The sequence below is a fragment of the Suricata suricatta genome, chromosome 5 (genome assembly GCF_006229205.1).
Source record: "Suricata suricatta isolate VVHF042 chromosome 5, meerkat_22Aug2017_6uvM2_HiC, whole genome shotgun sequence".
NCBI classification, from domain to species: domain Eukaryota; kingdom Metazoa; phylum Chordata; class Mammalia; order Carnivora; family Herpestidae; genus Suricata; species Suricata suricatta.
Window position 1 is genome coordinate 104,152,943 of NC_043704.1, and position 15,852 is coordinate 104,168,794.

General features: G+C 37.0%; 1 protein-coding gene across 2 annotated transcripts in view; it reads right to left on the reverse strand.

Moving 5' to 3' along the window:
• Positions 1-797: 797 nt before the first annotated feature.
• Positions 798-15,852, reverse strand: part of MFSD1 (major facilitator superfamily domain containing 1) — a 26,081-nt gene continuing 11,026 nt past the window's right edge. The window contains exons 7-16 of one of the 2 annotated variants that reach the window (XM_029939977.1): positions 12,439-12,541; positions 10,340-10,438; positions 9,780-9,891; positions 8,336-8,392; positions 7,841-7,997; positions 6,544-6,641; positions 5,830-5,942; positions 3,865-3,912; positions 2,716-2,773; positions 798-1,202 (exon numbers count right to left, since the gene is read on the reverse strand). In XM_029939977.1, coding sequence (XP_029795837.1) covers positions 1,199-1,202; positions 2,716-2,773; positions 3,865-3,912; positions 5,830-5,942; positions 6,544-6,641; positions 7,841-7,997; positions 8,336-8,392; positions 9,780-9,891; positions 10,340-10,438; positions 12,439-12,541 — 849 coding nt within the window. In that variant the 3' untranslated portion in view covers positions 798-1,198. Of the gene's footprint in view, positions 1,203-2,711; positions 2,774-3,864; positions 3,913-5,829; positions 5,943-6,543; positions 6,642-7,840; positions 7,998-8,335; positions 8,393-9,779; positions 9,892-10,339; positions 10,439-12,438; positions 12,542-15,852 lie in introns of those variants that run through there. The other variant, XM_029939978.1, reaches the window with a different exon arrangement.

Consider the following 15,852-nt stretch of genomic DNA (forward strand, 5'->3'; position numbering starts at 1 on the left):
TTTCTCAACTTTAACATTAATATGCTAGGTCAATTATAGGTCAATTATAAAGTGTTTAAGTTTGCCAAAGAAATTTTATAACCATATTTTATTTAATCTGAAATACATAAATATTACTTAAGGTCCTACTCTGGAGAAAAAGGTGCTCCGTTGACTTAAAAAGACTATAATTAGGCAAATTTTCTTTATTCCAACTTAGAATTGTTTGTTTATTTGTTTGTTTTAAGAGAGAGTGAGAAAGAGAGAGCACAAGCTGGGGAGGGGCAGAGAGGAGAGACAGAATCCCAAGCAGGTTCCATACCATCAGCACAGAGCTTGATGTGGGGTTCGAACTCACAAACTGTGAGTACATGACCTGAGCCAAGATCAAGAGTCAGATGCTTAATGGACTGAGCCACCCCAATACCTCTCCAACTTAAATTTTCTTATAGAGATCATCTTCCAAATAATTAAGAGTTAAAATCAGTGTTTCAATATTTTGTTTAAAAATCAAAAGTTTTAAAACACACCAAGTATATTCTCTTTTCAGTGTTGTAATCCATATAGATCTGCAACTATCAAAATTTAAAGGATAATGTTTAGTAATAAATTAGACTGTAAGAAAAAACTCTACCGCAAAATTGCATCCCTAAGTGATCAGGGTCCTGAGTAATGGAGATATAAAGCAGCTTAAAAGGGTCACAGCTCAGCAACCTCTTATAACTAATGAGAGCAGAATACAATGTGCTTTTTGTGAAAATGAAGAGCGTGCATAAAAAAATACCTTTCAAATATTCCCTACCAAAATAGACAATGTCTATGAAAATGCCATTGTTTATTCTGTATAAAATATCCCTTCAACTCCTCAAAACCCTTTTTTTTGTGCTTTAAGATTTAAAGATACACCTTTTGAAAATTATCTCAATACAAGATCCAGACTTTCCATTATTTACTGTCCTTACTGGATATGCCAGAGAAACTTTCTAAACTTCACTGTTGATTAGCCCATTCCAAAGTAGAATTCTTCAGCAATACACAAGACACAGGCCAAAACAGTCATCACAAATATACTTTGAAATAGGCATTTTTGAAATACAAATATAATAACTTTCCAGACCATTGTTTTTCCTAATGATTAATCTCTAGATTTAAAAAAAAATAGAAGTTTTCAAACCAATGATGTGTGCAGCCCATGTCATGGCACAGTCATTTAATCTTCTCATCTGTAAAACACAATGCGGTAAGTTATCAAAAGGAGAGGAAAAAAACAGGTCTCATCTGGTTTACAATATAAAAACCATAAGCACTATAAAATATGTAGTGCTTGGGACGCCTGAGTGTCTGGCTTCGGCTCAGGTCATGATCTCACGGTTGGTGGGTTCAAGCCCCGCATCGGCTCTGTGCTAACCGCTAGTCCGAGCCTGGAGCCTGCTTTAGATTCTGTATCTTCCTCTCTGTCTACCCTCTCCTGTTCATGCTGTCTCTCTCTCTCTCTCTCTCTCTCAGAAATAAAAAACACATTAAAATTTTTTTTTAAATATGTAGTGCTAAATTATTAAAGGCTGCACACTTTGCTGAGTATCTAATTCCTCTTGATGGCAAAAGTAACATAAGATCAATGTAGAAAACTTGGAAAATATGGAAAAAGAATAAGGTATGCCTGTAATCTTACCATTCAAATGGAATTGTTAGTATTGGGGGGTTTTCCTTTCAATATTTATCATATACAAGTAAATAAGTAAGAAATACACATGCCTGCATGCTTTTTTGAACAAAACAGACATGATTGTTTGCATTTTAATCTTTTGTCTACTTAATATGTGGTAGGGTAGGTATCTCTGACTTGGCACAGGAGGGAAAAAAGTCATCTTGACTTTTAAAGTCCTTATGTTGATTTTAACAACGTATTATATGGATGTGTCATAATTTATTTAATCATTTCCCTATCTTGGGACATTCATGTCCTTTCCAACTGCTTGACATAAAAAACAAGACTTCCATAAATTTAAAACCTGTAACATGTTTGATTATTTTCTCACAATGTTTTTCAAGAAGTAGAATTACTATGTTAAAAAGGAATTTGAAAGGGCCAAGAATCGCCTCCCTAAATAACAGCTTTGTTCTATAAGATTTTAAGCTATAGAAAATTCACAAAACTTATAATTACATAGTATATGTTTATAAACACATTTTTAAGTCATAAAAAATTTAATATCTAAAAAATCAGAAGTTAAAATAACAGGAAGTCGAATCACTTTTATGCTTTAGCATATACTTATGGAAAAAGTTAATTTAACTTAAACACCACACTATATACTTAATCTGCTCCAAATGAATCAGAAGACACAGAATGTTAGTACTAATAGAAGATGAAAAATTATTTCAACTAGTTAAGAAAAGGAAAACATCAGAGAGAATGGAAAGGTAAGCCCAGAATAGGCGCTTAGGACAAAGACCTTTCCTTCAATAAATTACAAATATTACAGGTCTTTCTCCTTCTCTCAGAAAGTAATTTAAAGCCCAATTCTTCTTATCCCCCTTTCATTTTAACCTGGACATCCACCCTATTTAAATTTTCTGAACAAATAAGAATTTTGTTACAGTAGTTCCAGTCAGAATTGCTAGCTCTCAAATCTCAAGACTAATTTCTTAAAAGTACAAACCTAATGCTTCGAAGTAAAATGCTAATGTTTGAGATTTGCGAACAAAAGACAGCTTTTCTCTTTTAATACTTACTCAGCATGAGAAAGTTTTATTTCTTCCCTTTGTCTTGCAGAATAATTTAGGCTCCCCCCTATAACACAAATAAGCATAGCACCTTTTCTATAAAACTATTAAAAGTAAAATTCAAACATTCACTCACACACACACACACACATACACACACACACACCACATTTACACTGGTGTACCTTCAAGTAACAGGAAAGGCTACAGAAAATGAGAAAGAAATAGTTTACCTCCTGAAACCTTCCCACAGGGGTAAAACCTGTACTTTAAGAATCCTTACATAATACAAATACAAATAATCACTCTATGATGTGAATTTTGTTAAGTTTGCACTTATGTATCTCATTACATCTTATTAACTGGGACATCATATTAACATTCAATAATAGTGAAAATCAAGAGAAATTTAAGGAAATGACCTAAAATAATTTAAATAGGAGGTACACACATTTTTCTAGGTATATAACAACCTTTAGGGGCAAGCCAGTTAGAAAAAATTAGTAAGAGTAACATCAAAATCTTATAAAAAACAAAGAAAATGGGGCACCTGGATGGCTCAGCTGGTTAAGCGCCTTACTTCAGCTCAGGTCATGATCACAGGGTTCATGAGTTCCAGCCCCACATCGGGCCCTGTGCTGACAGCTTAGAGCCTGGAGCCTGCCTTGAATTCTGTGTCTCCCTCTCTCTGTGCCCCTCCCCTGCTCATACTTAGTCTCTCTCTCTCTCTCATAAACAAACATTAAAAAAAATTTTCAGTACAAATGCATATAGAATATACAAAAAAAATTGTAACATCTCATTCTGTATCAAACACTTCCAACCTTAAGATGCAAACTATAGCTATAAATTTGTATACTTATTTTTTTTAATATGAGACAAAAACACAATAGCTTTAAGTTATTTTAAAATTGCCATACTTCTTTATGCTAACAAAAAAGACAATTGAAAATGTTATATTACAAAACCTAAACTGGCCAGAAAGAAAATGACAACAACTTTAATAAACCTGAAGTTCCAGAATACCTTACATGTTAAATAATAAATTGTGCTTCTATCACTATGAATGGAATGTCGTGAACTAAAGCACTGGCCTCTAAAGAGGCATGTAGACAATCCAGGGGCAGTCTAAGAAGAAAATGTCTGAATTCTACTTACCTCGAGCACGATTCACCACATAGAGTAAAACCACAGATAAAAGTGACACTGAAAATGGAAAAAACACAGGGCCCTTAAAAAACATGTACCTCTTTTCAATGATTCCTATGCAATCATAATTACAAAATAAAATAAAACTTAGATAAATCTTTATTGACTGGCATTTAAAAGTAAACCACTACTGGGGTGCCTGTGTGGCTCAGTCAGTTAAGTGTCAGACTCTTGATTGCAGCTCAGGTCATGATCTCAAGGTCATAATACTGAGCCCCATATCAGGCTCCACAGTGGGTTTGGAGCCTGCTTGAGATTCTCTCTCTCCGTCTCCCTCTGCCCCTCCCCTCCCCCCATACTGCCTACCCCACACATGTGCTCACACTCTCAAAAAACAATAAAAATAAATAAAAATAAAAACACTATTCACATTACTTTCCAAAAATCACTAAAAATTATTTACACAGCATTTTTTTCCCATGGGCTACATGAGCCCAGGGATGGCAGGACCAGAAACAAAGAACCTGAGACAGCAGGGGCTGATCTCCCCATGGATCATCCCGGTAGCTCGTTCCTCTCCCTTTTAAGTGGTGGTCCTTCTTTACACTTGAAAAATTCCTGCCAGCCACCTATTTATCTTCTTACATAGAACCAAAGAGAAGTAATCCTTCTAGTCTGAAAACACCATATCCATTTTACAAATTAACCAAACATGAGAACATAGTCATTTGATCCCAGAAGCCCAGAGACAGGGAAAATCTCAGAAAGTCACAACTTATCTTTTTACCTTAACAAGTGAGACACACTTAATTTACTTCAAGCTAATATGGCAACAAAACATTTTTTAAATGGCATGGTGTTGGGGCACCTGGGCAGCTCAGTCAGTAAAGTGTCTGACTTTGGCTCAGGTCATGACCTCATAGTTCGTGGATTTGATCTCCATGTCGGGCTCTGTGCTGACAGCTCAGAGCCTGGAGCCTGTTTCAGATTCTGTGTCTCCTTCTCTCTCTGCCCCTCCCCTGCTCAGACTCTGTGTGTTGCAAAAATAAATAAAATGTTAAAAAATTTTTTAAAAAATGGCATGGTGTTTGGTTTGAGAACCAAATATATATGGAATTGTGGACTGAAATTAAACCACATGTTGCAGCATCAAAAAGAGACAAAAACTCTTTGATGACCTAGTAATGTGAATTCTACACCATCTGCTTTTTAAAAACAAATAATATATTTTTAAAATATAATGTGCTTACCCTAAAAGTATGAGGTAATACAATGCATTCAGGTTTTTCATAACAATTATCTACAAATATGACATTTTGAGTATAAACTATCTTTAATCACTGTAAATGAAGTCTGATAAAAATCATCACTAGGGTTTGCCAATTAAACACATGTTAAAGCACAATAGGCAACTTGATATGTTATATAAGAACTTTTTTCAGATAAATACAGCTATGTGTATGGTGAAACCTACCACAGGAAAAATGCTAGTTTATTTTTGTAGTTTTTACAGTTCCCAATATTTCCGATTTTTAACCAATAAATCATTACAGGTAAAAATTAAATTCTAGGACTAAGAATAAAAGCAATTTAAAGCTGCCTAATGAATAAACCATAAGCACTCACACCTAAGTCACACCAAATTCCACACATTCACACCAGGGACACACTTGACATCCTTTAAAATGGCTCCACTTTAAAGAGGATAATGTTTTCTAAAAACTGTATTTAAAACAGAACATGAAGCAGATTCCATCAAACCTTTAAAAATAGGCATCTCCTTAAAAAAATGTTTCTGAATCCCCACAGAACTAGAAAGCCACTAGCTGGGAAACTCTGATGTACAGACTAAGAAATAGGCAAATCTGAGAGATACATCTTAGGGATTTGGTTTAAAAGAGGGAAAATGAGAATAAATAAAAGCATTTTGGTACATATTAAAAGAAACTAAATGTTGCCACCTGACACACTTACAAGAAACACAGGCAATGAAGAAAACTTCTAAAACCAAGTATCCGCGCGTATCTAGTATCATGCCAGCGATGATGGAAATGATCGCCAACCCAAGATTCTGAATGGACTGCATGCTACAATTCAAGAAATATAAAAACACTTTTCAATTTGAAAAGTCGTCGCACACAGAGCAACAATTCAATTTAAGCATTGATATCTAGAAATGACATACTATTAGTGTTAAAAGATGTTTTCAACCAGGGATGACCTGATTAGAATTGGTTTTTTATCCCATGACTGTTTCTGCTACTAGGTGTTATGCTCATAGGTAAGGGAGCCTGTCTTATTAAGTGAGGTATGAACTCAATGCTTTCCTGCTGAATGAAAGAAAGAGCTAAGTGAATACTAACCATGGTTGCAGTTTCCCCCTTTTGCCTTTTGGGCCAGAGACCAGGCCTCAAATTCTCACTCAGAAGGTCTCAGAGAAACAGGCAGCCAAAGTCAATGTTAGAAATCACTTCTACTGGGTTAGCTTAGCTCCAGCTCTGTTGGGGAGGCTTGGAGCATTTCTGTGGCCACAATAGTATCACCCATTGATCAAACTGACTTTTCTGGTGATTTCTAGGCTTAGAGCTATCCCAGAAACCTGAAGGTGACTGGATCCAGGAGACCTAGAGTTTTATATGAAAATTAAATTGACATAGCAGAGAGATACATTGTGGTGCAAACGCTTACAAGCCATACGCAGTTCCTAGCTGATGTTCAGGAACTACAAACGCCACCATCGGCCACAATGCACAGGCAAGCAATGAATAAGAGATTCCCAGGAGACACTGTAGAAAGCAATACAGAAAAGGATAAAAATCTTAACATTAACCAAAAGGTGACTTTCCTTTGATGCAGATTAGCCAGAGTGACATAAGAGCAAACATATCCACATTCATACAAATTTTATTGCAATTATGCTAAAATTCACATTCGATACACACCATTTTAAAGTATGCATATATAACTGACTGGGCCCAGGGTACAATCAAGGGCTAAATAAGAAAATAAAGCTCAACTGCAAAAAATTATTACCAGTGTTTCAGGCAAGCTAATTTTATAGTATTTATTAATTACAAATTAAGCAATGAAGGCAAAATCATACCAACAGTCCATTATCTTATCTCTGGGTAATCAACACCTACCTGAAGGGCATGGCAGAAAACTACCACCTAATACTGACTTTTCTTTAGTTAAAAAAGAAACCTTATGATTTAAGTTTAAATAAGATCATCTAAACCTATCATATTGGCAAAGATTAAAAACAAGGCCAATACCCAACATGGCTAGGATGCTAAAAACAGACAGACACATTTGTATTTATTGTATTATTGGTAAAGCTATAAATGAGTAAAAACTTATTAGAGGAGAAGTTTCATGATGCTATCAAGATGTTACATGTACAAAGCCTCTGTTATAGCATTTCTACTTCCAGGAATCTGTCCTATAGAAATCCAAGAGTGCAAACATATAGGCTCAAGATATTCTTTTACTAATAGGTAAGAAATGCAGCACTTAAAACTGTGGTCTTTAAAATAACATTCTAAAGAACAATAAAAAGAATCCTGATGAATGTGTTACCACTTTTTAACCTAAGAATTAATGACAAAAGAAAGCAAAATCATGAATCCTGGGCTGATAGGGTTTTTTTGGTTTTTGTCTGGTTTTTTTTGCCACCTCCAAAGAAAGTACAGAAAAATAAATGGAACTAATAAGCATTTTAGATTTTATAAGACTACTTTATTTTAAATTTGATGTCAGCACTGAGATTACTGTTAAATAAGCCAAATAAAATTTAAAATGCCTTATGCATTAATAATTAATATTTACTTTAAAAATAGTTATTTTGTAGAAATTAAAATCAAGGCATGGCTTTTCCCACTGTCACAAGCTCTGCTCTCAGAGGAGCTGAGTGGGGCTCAGGACCAGCACTCTACAGAGTCTTCTCTAAAGCCCCGAGCCCCACAAACATCCCCGGTGACATTACCATAGCAATCCAAGGATTCCACAGTGTGAAGGCCAGCAAGATGTGGGCAGCGAGAGTGCTCACCACTGCACACAAGACCCAGATGATGTTCTTCCCTGTTTTATCCACCAGGAGCCCAAATATTGGAGACATTGGAGCTGATATGACATACACAATACTGTCCAGAGAATATAAAAGGTATTTAATGAAATTTATCATATCCCAAAAGTCCCTAAAACCACTAGGCAAAGCAAATCCTAGCTCATTTCATTTAGCATTTTATTTAGCATTCTGCTAAAATGGTCATCAACAAACAGAAATTTAAAGATATAAAGGACGGTCCAAGACTGCCGTTTTCCACTAAACGCAAAGATGGCCTCTCAGGACCGAGTACCAGTGTGATTCTGGTTTCACACACACATGGTAAGTTGCATGTCTTTGTCTCTTAGAACACTTGGTTATGATTGTAGGTCCATACTCAACACACAAGAAGCACTTACAGAATTAATGACATACCTGTTAATAGCACCTGCTGCCTGGGAAGAAAATCCAAATTTCTCTGTAAAGAAAACTCTGAAATAAAAGAGAGAAAAAATAAGCACTTTAGAGAGAGCTATTCTGTTTTTAATAATTAAAACTAAGTAAAAATAACTCAAGTTTAGCTAACTTCTTCTTGACACGGCTTTCCCATCTTATTTAACATTCACCTTCAAGCAACTAAAACTAAAGCTTTAGTATTTATATAAATACTTCACTAACTAAATAAAATATACCGAAGTCAATTTTTTTTCATTTATTTACTTTTTTTAAGTGTATTTATTTTGAGAGAGAGAGAGAACCAGTGGAGGAGGGGCAGAGAGAGGCAGGGTGACAGAGGATTTGAAGCAGGTTCTGTGCTGACAGCACAGAGAATTCATGAACTTCAAGATCATGACCTGAGCCGAATGAAGTCAGATGCTTAAGCACCTGAGCCACCTAGGTGCCCCAATTTTTTTCATTTTTTTAATTTAAAAAACGTTGTTAATGTTTCTTTTATTTTTGAGAGAGAGATACAGAGACAGAGCATGAGCTGGGGAGGGGCAGAGAGAGAGAGAGAGAGAGAGACACACACACACACACACACACACACACACACACACACACACACACACAGAATCTGAAGCAGGCTCCAGGCTCTGACCTCTTAGCACAAAGCTTGATGCGGGGCTCGAACCCACAGACCAGGAGATCATGACCTAAGCCAAAGTCAGATACTTAACTGACTGAGCCACCCATGTTCCCCCAATTTTTTCATTTTAAATATAGCAAACTGTACACATAAGTTTTCAGAAAACCAAACGTATTACTACATGAAATTAAGAGTGCTTCTTTCCCTTAAAGTGGCACTGGATAAGTTCTTTGCAAAACAATGCCCAGGGTTCTTGTCTCAAAATCACATAAACTGTCTGAATTTAAAGGTTCTGATTACAAAGACACTCAGTACAAATACACTCATATACTGCTCTGTTTAAGGAGCTGCCAATGGAAATGGAGAGGCAGGTGATACAGCAAAAAAGAATAATTCTGAACCCTGTCATAATTATAGTCCTAGCAAATGGAACTGTGCCCAGGCACAATGAGCCAAAGCACTGTTTCCATTTTCAAGAGGAAGCTTCCAAACAAAAGAATAAAGAGGAAATAAAAAAAGAATGCTAATCCAATATAAAGCATTAAAATAAAGCTATATTATGAATCAAAAACTGTTATTAGGTATTTCATCAAAAAAATAATGAAAAGTATTAAGACAAATACTAAATCTTAAGCTAAGAAAATCAGTTGTATGCCAAGATGTAAAACAGTTCCTGTGTAAATATAAATTGTAACCAGAAAAGCGAGATTTTTAGCTAAAAAAACTACATTGAGGTGATTCAATTCTCATTATAATTTAGCCAACAAAAATGGAAAGCTAGAGAATACTCACTTCCCAAGTCCAATGAAAGGGAACACTGCCACATAATAGCAGACACAGATGATAAATATCAGCCACAGGGGTAAGGAGAAGTCCTTCACATCCGTTAACTTAATAACTTCACCTTAAAATGAAAGGGAAGAGACTATCAGCATAATTTTGTATATCTAGGTCAAGATTATTATTCTTTCATCATGTGATTAACCTTTACTATTCAGTTTACAATATTTTTCTCAGTAAATTACTGTAACATAGCTTCTGGGAAAACTTAAAAAGGTATTAGAAAAAGCAAATTCTAAGATTAGTGTCTACCTTCCTGCTCTCTTCCAGGAACACTCATCATTTTGCATTTAAAGACAAGAATGTAAATGCTGTCAATGCTTGGGGAAAAAAATGTACCCAAAATTTAGACAACTAGAAATAGGTTGGGAAATAAAAGATTAAAAAAAAAAAAAAAACATGTATTAAGCCTCACTGAGCTTATGACACTACATTAGGAACTTATCTCATTGTAAATTATCCTCAAAGGTCTGCAATTCCCAAAGCCCTGCTTTTCTTGCATTAAGACCTACCTGTTTTTCCTTGTTCTTTATGAAGGATTCTTTCTGCTCTCTGATCCAAGTAAGCAAGAACCAAGGCACAGATTAGTGAAAGAATACATGTTATACCTCCTATAATAAAAAAAACACAAATTAAAGAAAGATGTTTAAAAGAGAATCAGACTGAAGGTTCCCAAGAGGCAGCACCTTACGTAACAGCAGAGAACGTAGCAACTGAAAGGGATGGCATCTAGACACGTTTAAGAAAATCCTACAATTACTAAATCAGGACAGAAAAAAGGGAATAGCATGTAGTAAGAACTCAAGAAACAACAGTCACTCTTACTATATTATTTCCCAATAGAAGGTTGGAGACTAGAAGCAAAAGACTAGAACATACTAATCTAGGCTTATAAACCAGAATACAGACTTAAGAAAGTGGATGACCAACTAGCAAATCAGTACTAATTTCTTAACTCAGTCTAAACACTAATTATTGACAGATGCCAGAGGGAAAAAATTATAAAAGCAAAGCCTGATTCTGTGATCATATCTTCCTCTAGATTTCTTCCCATCGTCTGTAACCCTTGATCCTACCTACCCCCTGGCAGCCCACCCTCCCCACAGCAGGCTCTCTTTCCTTTTCATACTCACCATTACTCCTAAATGTTCATCTCATATTATTTAAGCAAATCGGGATAAAGAGTGAATAAACTTTATACTTCTCAAGATTTTTAAAAAGATCAGTAAAATAAATGAATCTTTAAATTCATAATGTAGTCTAGCTGAAAATTGCTAAAATGAGAGTCAGGAGGCACCTGAGTGGCTCAGTCGGTTGAGCATCTGACTTTGGCTCAGGTCATGATCTCACAGTTCATGGGTTCGAGCCCCACATCGGGCTCTGTGCTGACAGCTAGCTCAGAGCCTGGAGCCTGCTTCGGAATCCGTATCTCCCTCTCTCTCCGACCCGCCCCTGCTTGTGCTGTCTCTCTCTGTCTCCCAAAAATAAATAAAAAAACATTTATAAATAAATAAATAAAATGAGAGTCAGGCTCTACTTCTGCCACTACCAAGCTGAACGACCTTGAACACAGAACTTAATCTCTTAGAGCTTCAACTTCTATCTGTAAAATTAGAGGCTTTGAATTGATGGCACAGATCTTTTGCAGCTTAAAAATCTTTCAAATTCTCATATTCTCCATTGTGGAGAGGACTAGAAGGAATCCTGAAGAGCATCTGAGAGTAAGAAAGAGGTTTTAAATCAGCCAAGAGATTTGAGAATGCAGGGAGGAAAAGAGGAATCCCTAGATACAAGTTGCAGGTCCAAGATTTCCCTTCCACTGCCCTCTTTCTACCAAGCTATTATCAAGGAATTATAAGGAATAAAAAATGGCACAGGATGTTCACCTCACCATCCCACAGGTCTTTGTAGGGCTCTACAAGTGGCCCTCTTACCCACCACAACGCTCAGTTACAAAAATCCCTGCTCAGAAAAAAAGCACAGGTGGTAACTCCAGAAGGCCTCGTATGTTTCCCAGTGAACCACCGAGCAACCAGTACAACCCAAGTCTCAGCGAACAGAACTCAGGGCCAGAGGGACTGACAGTTTTGGTCAAACACCTGCAATTTTACAGAACAGAAAACTGAGACACAACGTTTAACTTCCTTGTCCAAGATGATGGAACTAGTTAGAGCCAGGACTAGAACCTGGACTCCCGACTCTCAACTTAGTGGATGTCCCACTATGTATCACCTCTAATTTCTATAAAATCTTAGCTCCATGGGTATACAATGTAATTTGAGCAAAAGGAAATAATTATCTCTCTGCTACAGACTAGTAACACCCTACAGGTATAAAGTCTCTATTTCCAGAGTTTTCAGACACACTCTCTTATTTGCTCAGCCTGACAATGCTAACGTAGACAAAATGGGGTAAGGTCCTCCATTTTAAGTAAATGGAAAGGGTGAAGGATTCCCTATTTCTAATTAGGTCCAAGAACCAGGGAACTATTCAGGTAAAACTACAACCAAAGTGGCCTAACCCTGATTCCAGTGCTCTTCCCTCCCTGCCACAATACTTCCTGTGACGTGTTTTTAGAAGAGACAAAACGTGGGAGTCAGGATCCACTCACCAATCAGAAGTGTGAACCCAAGGGTTGTGTGACCAGCAGAACCCAACGAAGCTTCAACCTTAGAATACAGCCATCCCATTAAGTTCATGTTTACTGTACTTCCCTGGAAGAAAAGGAAAAAGTGTATAATTTTCATTTTCATAGACTCTGCCTTGTTCAAAAAGGATGTGAGGGGGCTAGGAGACACATATATAACAGGATTCATATGAAATAAGAGATAGAGTTTTTTAAACACTACTAGGAAAAAACTAACAAACTAGGATAAAGTTACAGATAAGATTACTACACCAAAAAATGCCAGTTAATAGAAAATGCAAGTAGTGAAAACAGTACATTTAGAATATCCTATCAGTCAAAGCAAAAATGAAACATAATGAGTGACAAAATTCATAGGGTACCTAAGAATAAAATAAACTTTAGCTCAGAAAAACCACAGCTTTTGCTGATATTGACATCTTAAAAAAAAGTCATTCTGTCCATAAGAAGACAGTAAAGGTTATAGAAATATAAAAATATAGAAAATATCATCTTCACTCACTTCTTCATTCAGCAACTACTGAGCCCTGATTGAACCAGTCACTGTTCTAGATGTTGGGAATCTAACAAAGAACGAAAGAGAAAAGTCTCTAGCTCTCATAAAGCTTACATCTCAGTGGGGCAGAAGAGGTAAGATACGTAGTACATTAAATTGTGATACATACTTTTAAAAATAAGGAAAAAACAAAGCAGGCAAGGAGAACATAAATCTCACTGACACTGTGCCTTTGAGTAAAAACTCGAAGGAAGCCAGCTGTCAGGTGAACGGGGGAGGGACAGTGCATTCAGGCAGAAGGAAGAGCCAGCAAGTGCACACGGCATGCTCCAGGAACAGCAGGAAGGGCAGAGACTAAGTGTAAATGAACAAGACAGAAAATGAGATGAGATCCCTGGAGACAAAATGGTGGGGAGGCAAGCTATTGGTTATAATAAGGACTTTTGGCTTTTATTCTACGTGAGATGGGAAGCCACTGGGGTCTTGAGTAGGGAAGTGGCAGGATTCCATACATCTTAACAGACTTGCTCTGGCTGTTATATTCAAAAGAGACTACACGTGGTGATGAAGGCAAAAGCAAGGACAGGTGTTAGGGGGCTAGTGCAGTCATTCAGAATGAAGATGAGGGGTCTTGGGACTAGGGTATCTAGCAGTGGGCACGGTGAGAAGTGGTCAGAAAATAGATGTATTTTGATGGTAAAGCTAACAGGGTTTGCTAATAAAAAATGTGTGTTGGAGAGGAAGGAGTAATTTAAGATAACACCTAACGGGGTGCCTGGGTGGCTCAGTCAGTTAAGCGTCCGACTTCGGCTCAGGTCATGATCTCACAGTTTGAGAGTTCGAGCTCCCCATCAGGCTCTGTGCTGACAGTTCGAAGCCTGGAGCCTGCTTCTGATTCTGTGTCTCCCGCGCTCTGCCCCTCCCCTGCCTGCACTCTGTCTCTCCTTCTCAATAAATAAATAAATAGATAAAACATTTTTTAAAACTTTTTAAAAAACACCTAAGGTTTTGCCTGAGCAACTGGAAGAAAAGAGTTGCCCATAACTGAGAAAACTACAGCATAAGCTGGTTTGGGGGACAGCAGGTAGAAAACAAGAGCTGGGTTTTGCCATGTCAGGTTTGACATGCCTACCAGACATCCAAAAGGAAATATCAAGTAAGAAGTTGCATATAGGGGTGTGGAATTCAGGGGAAAGGCCTGGACAAGTGATATAAATTCAGGAGCAAAGACATGCTACTTAAAAGTTCAAAACTAGGCAAACCACAAGAGACTCTTAAATAGAGAATAAACTGAGGGTTGAGAGGAGAGGGCAGGGGAGACGGAAAAATGGGCGACGGGCATTGAGGAGGGCACTTGCTGGGATGAGCACTGGGTGTTCTATGTAAATGATGAATCACAGGAATCTACCCCCAAAACCAAGAGCACACTGCACATACAGTATGTTAGCCAATTTGATAATAAATTATATTTTTAAAAATAATTTTAAAATGGTAAATAAATTCTTTTGTTTGTATTTTTAAAAAGCTCAAAGCTAGATAAGATCACCAAGGAAGTAAGTGTCAAAAGAAAAGAGAAGATGTCCAATAACCAAGCCCTGAGGCACCCCCACATTTACACATTGAGAAGATTGAGACGGAACCAGCAAAACAGGCAGAAGGAGTAGACAGGAAGGCGAGAGGGGAACTATGCAGTGTCTTGGAACCCAAAGGAAAAAAATCAAGGTAAGGGGAATGTTAACTGTTTTAAATGCAATCGATAGGTCAGACATTGAAGACTGAGAAATGAACATGTCCCCTAACAATATTCTCACAGTAAACACAACAGCTAATTTCACATGGCTATTTTTTTTAATATTTTTTAAGTTTATTTATTGAAAGAGGGAGATAGAGACGGAGAGAGAGAGAGATAGGACACAAGCAGGGGAGGGGCAGAGAGGGAGAGAGAAAACCCCAAGTAGACTCCACGCTGTCAGCACAGAGCCTGACACAGGGCCCAAAGTCACAAACCGTGAGATCCAAGATCAAGAGTAGGACGCTCAACTAACAGCACCACTCAGGTGTCCCACACAAGGCTACTTCTTACAAAATGCTAGCCTATGGCATTACTCAAATGAGCAATAAGGTACAAACGGAAATTTTCCTCATTATCATTGAAAATAAAAGCTTCTCAAGGATAAGGGTGTCACCTTAATAATCCTTTAATTCTAAAATGCTAAACACGACATGACTTAACAAGTACTCAATAAATATTTGTTGAAATAATGAGTTTAAAAGTAACATATTACTAAAAATGAAACAACAGAAAGAGAAAGCAAGAAACTGATCCCATTCACAATTGCACGAAAAATGATAAAATGCCTAGGAATAAACCTAACCAAAGATGTAAAAGACCTGTATGCTGAAAACTATAGAAGACTTATGAAGGAAATTGAAGAAGACACAAAGAAATGGAAAAACATTCCGTGCTCGTGAATTGGAAGAATAAACACTGTGAAAATGTCATTATTACCCAAAGCAATTTACACATTCAGTGCAATCCCCATCAAAGTTGCACCAGCATTCTTCTCAAAGCTAGAACAAACTATCTTGAAATTCATATGGAACCACAAAAGACCCCGAATAGCCAAAGTAATATTGAAGAAGAAAACCAAAACGGGAGGCATCACAATCCCAGACTTTAGCCTCTACTACAAAGCTGTCATCATCAAGACAGTATGCTATTGGCACAAAAACAGACACATAGACCAATGGAATAGAATAGAGAACCCAGAACTGAACCCACAAATGTATGGCCAATTAATCTTTGACAAAGCAGGAAAGAGTGTCCAATGGAAAAAAGACAGCCTCTTCAACAGGTGGTGTTGGGAGAGCTGGACAGCAAC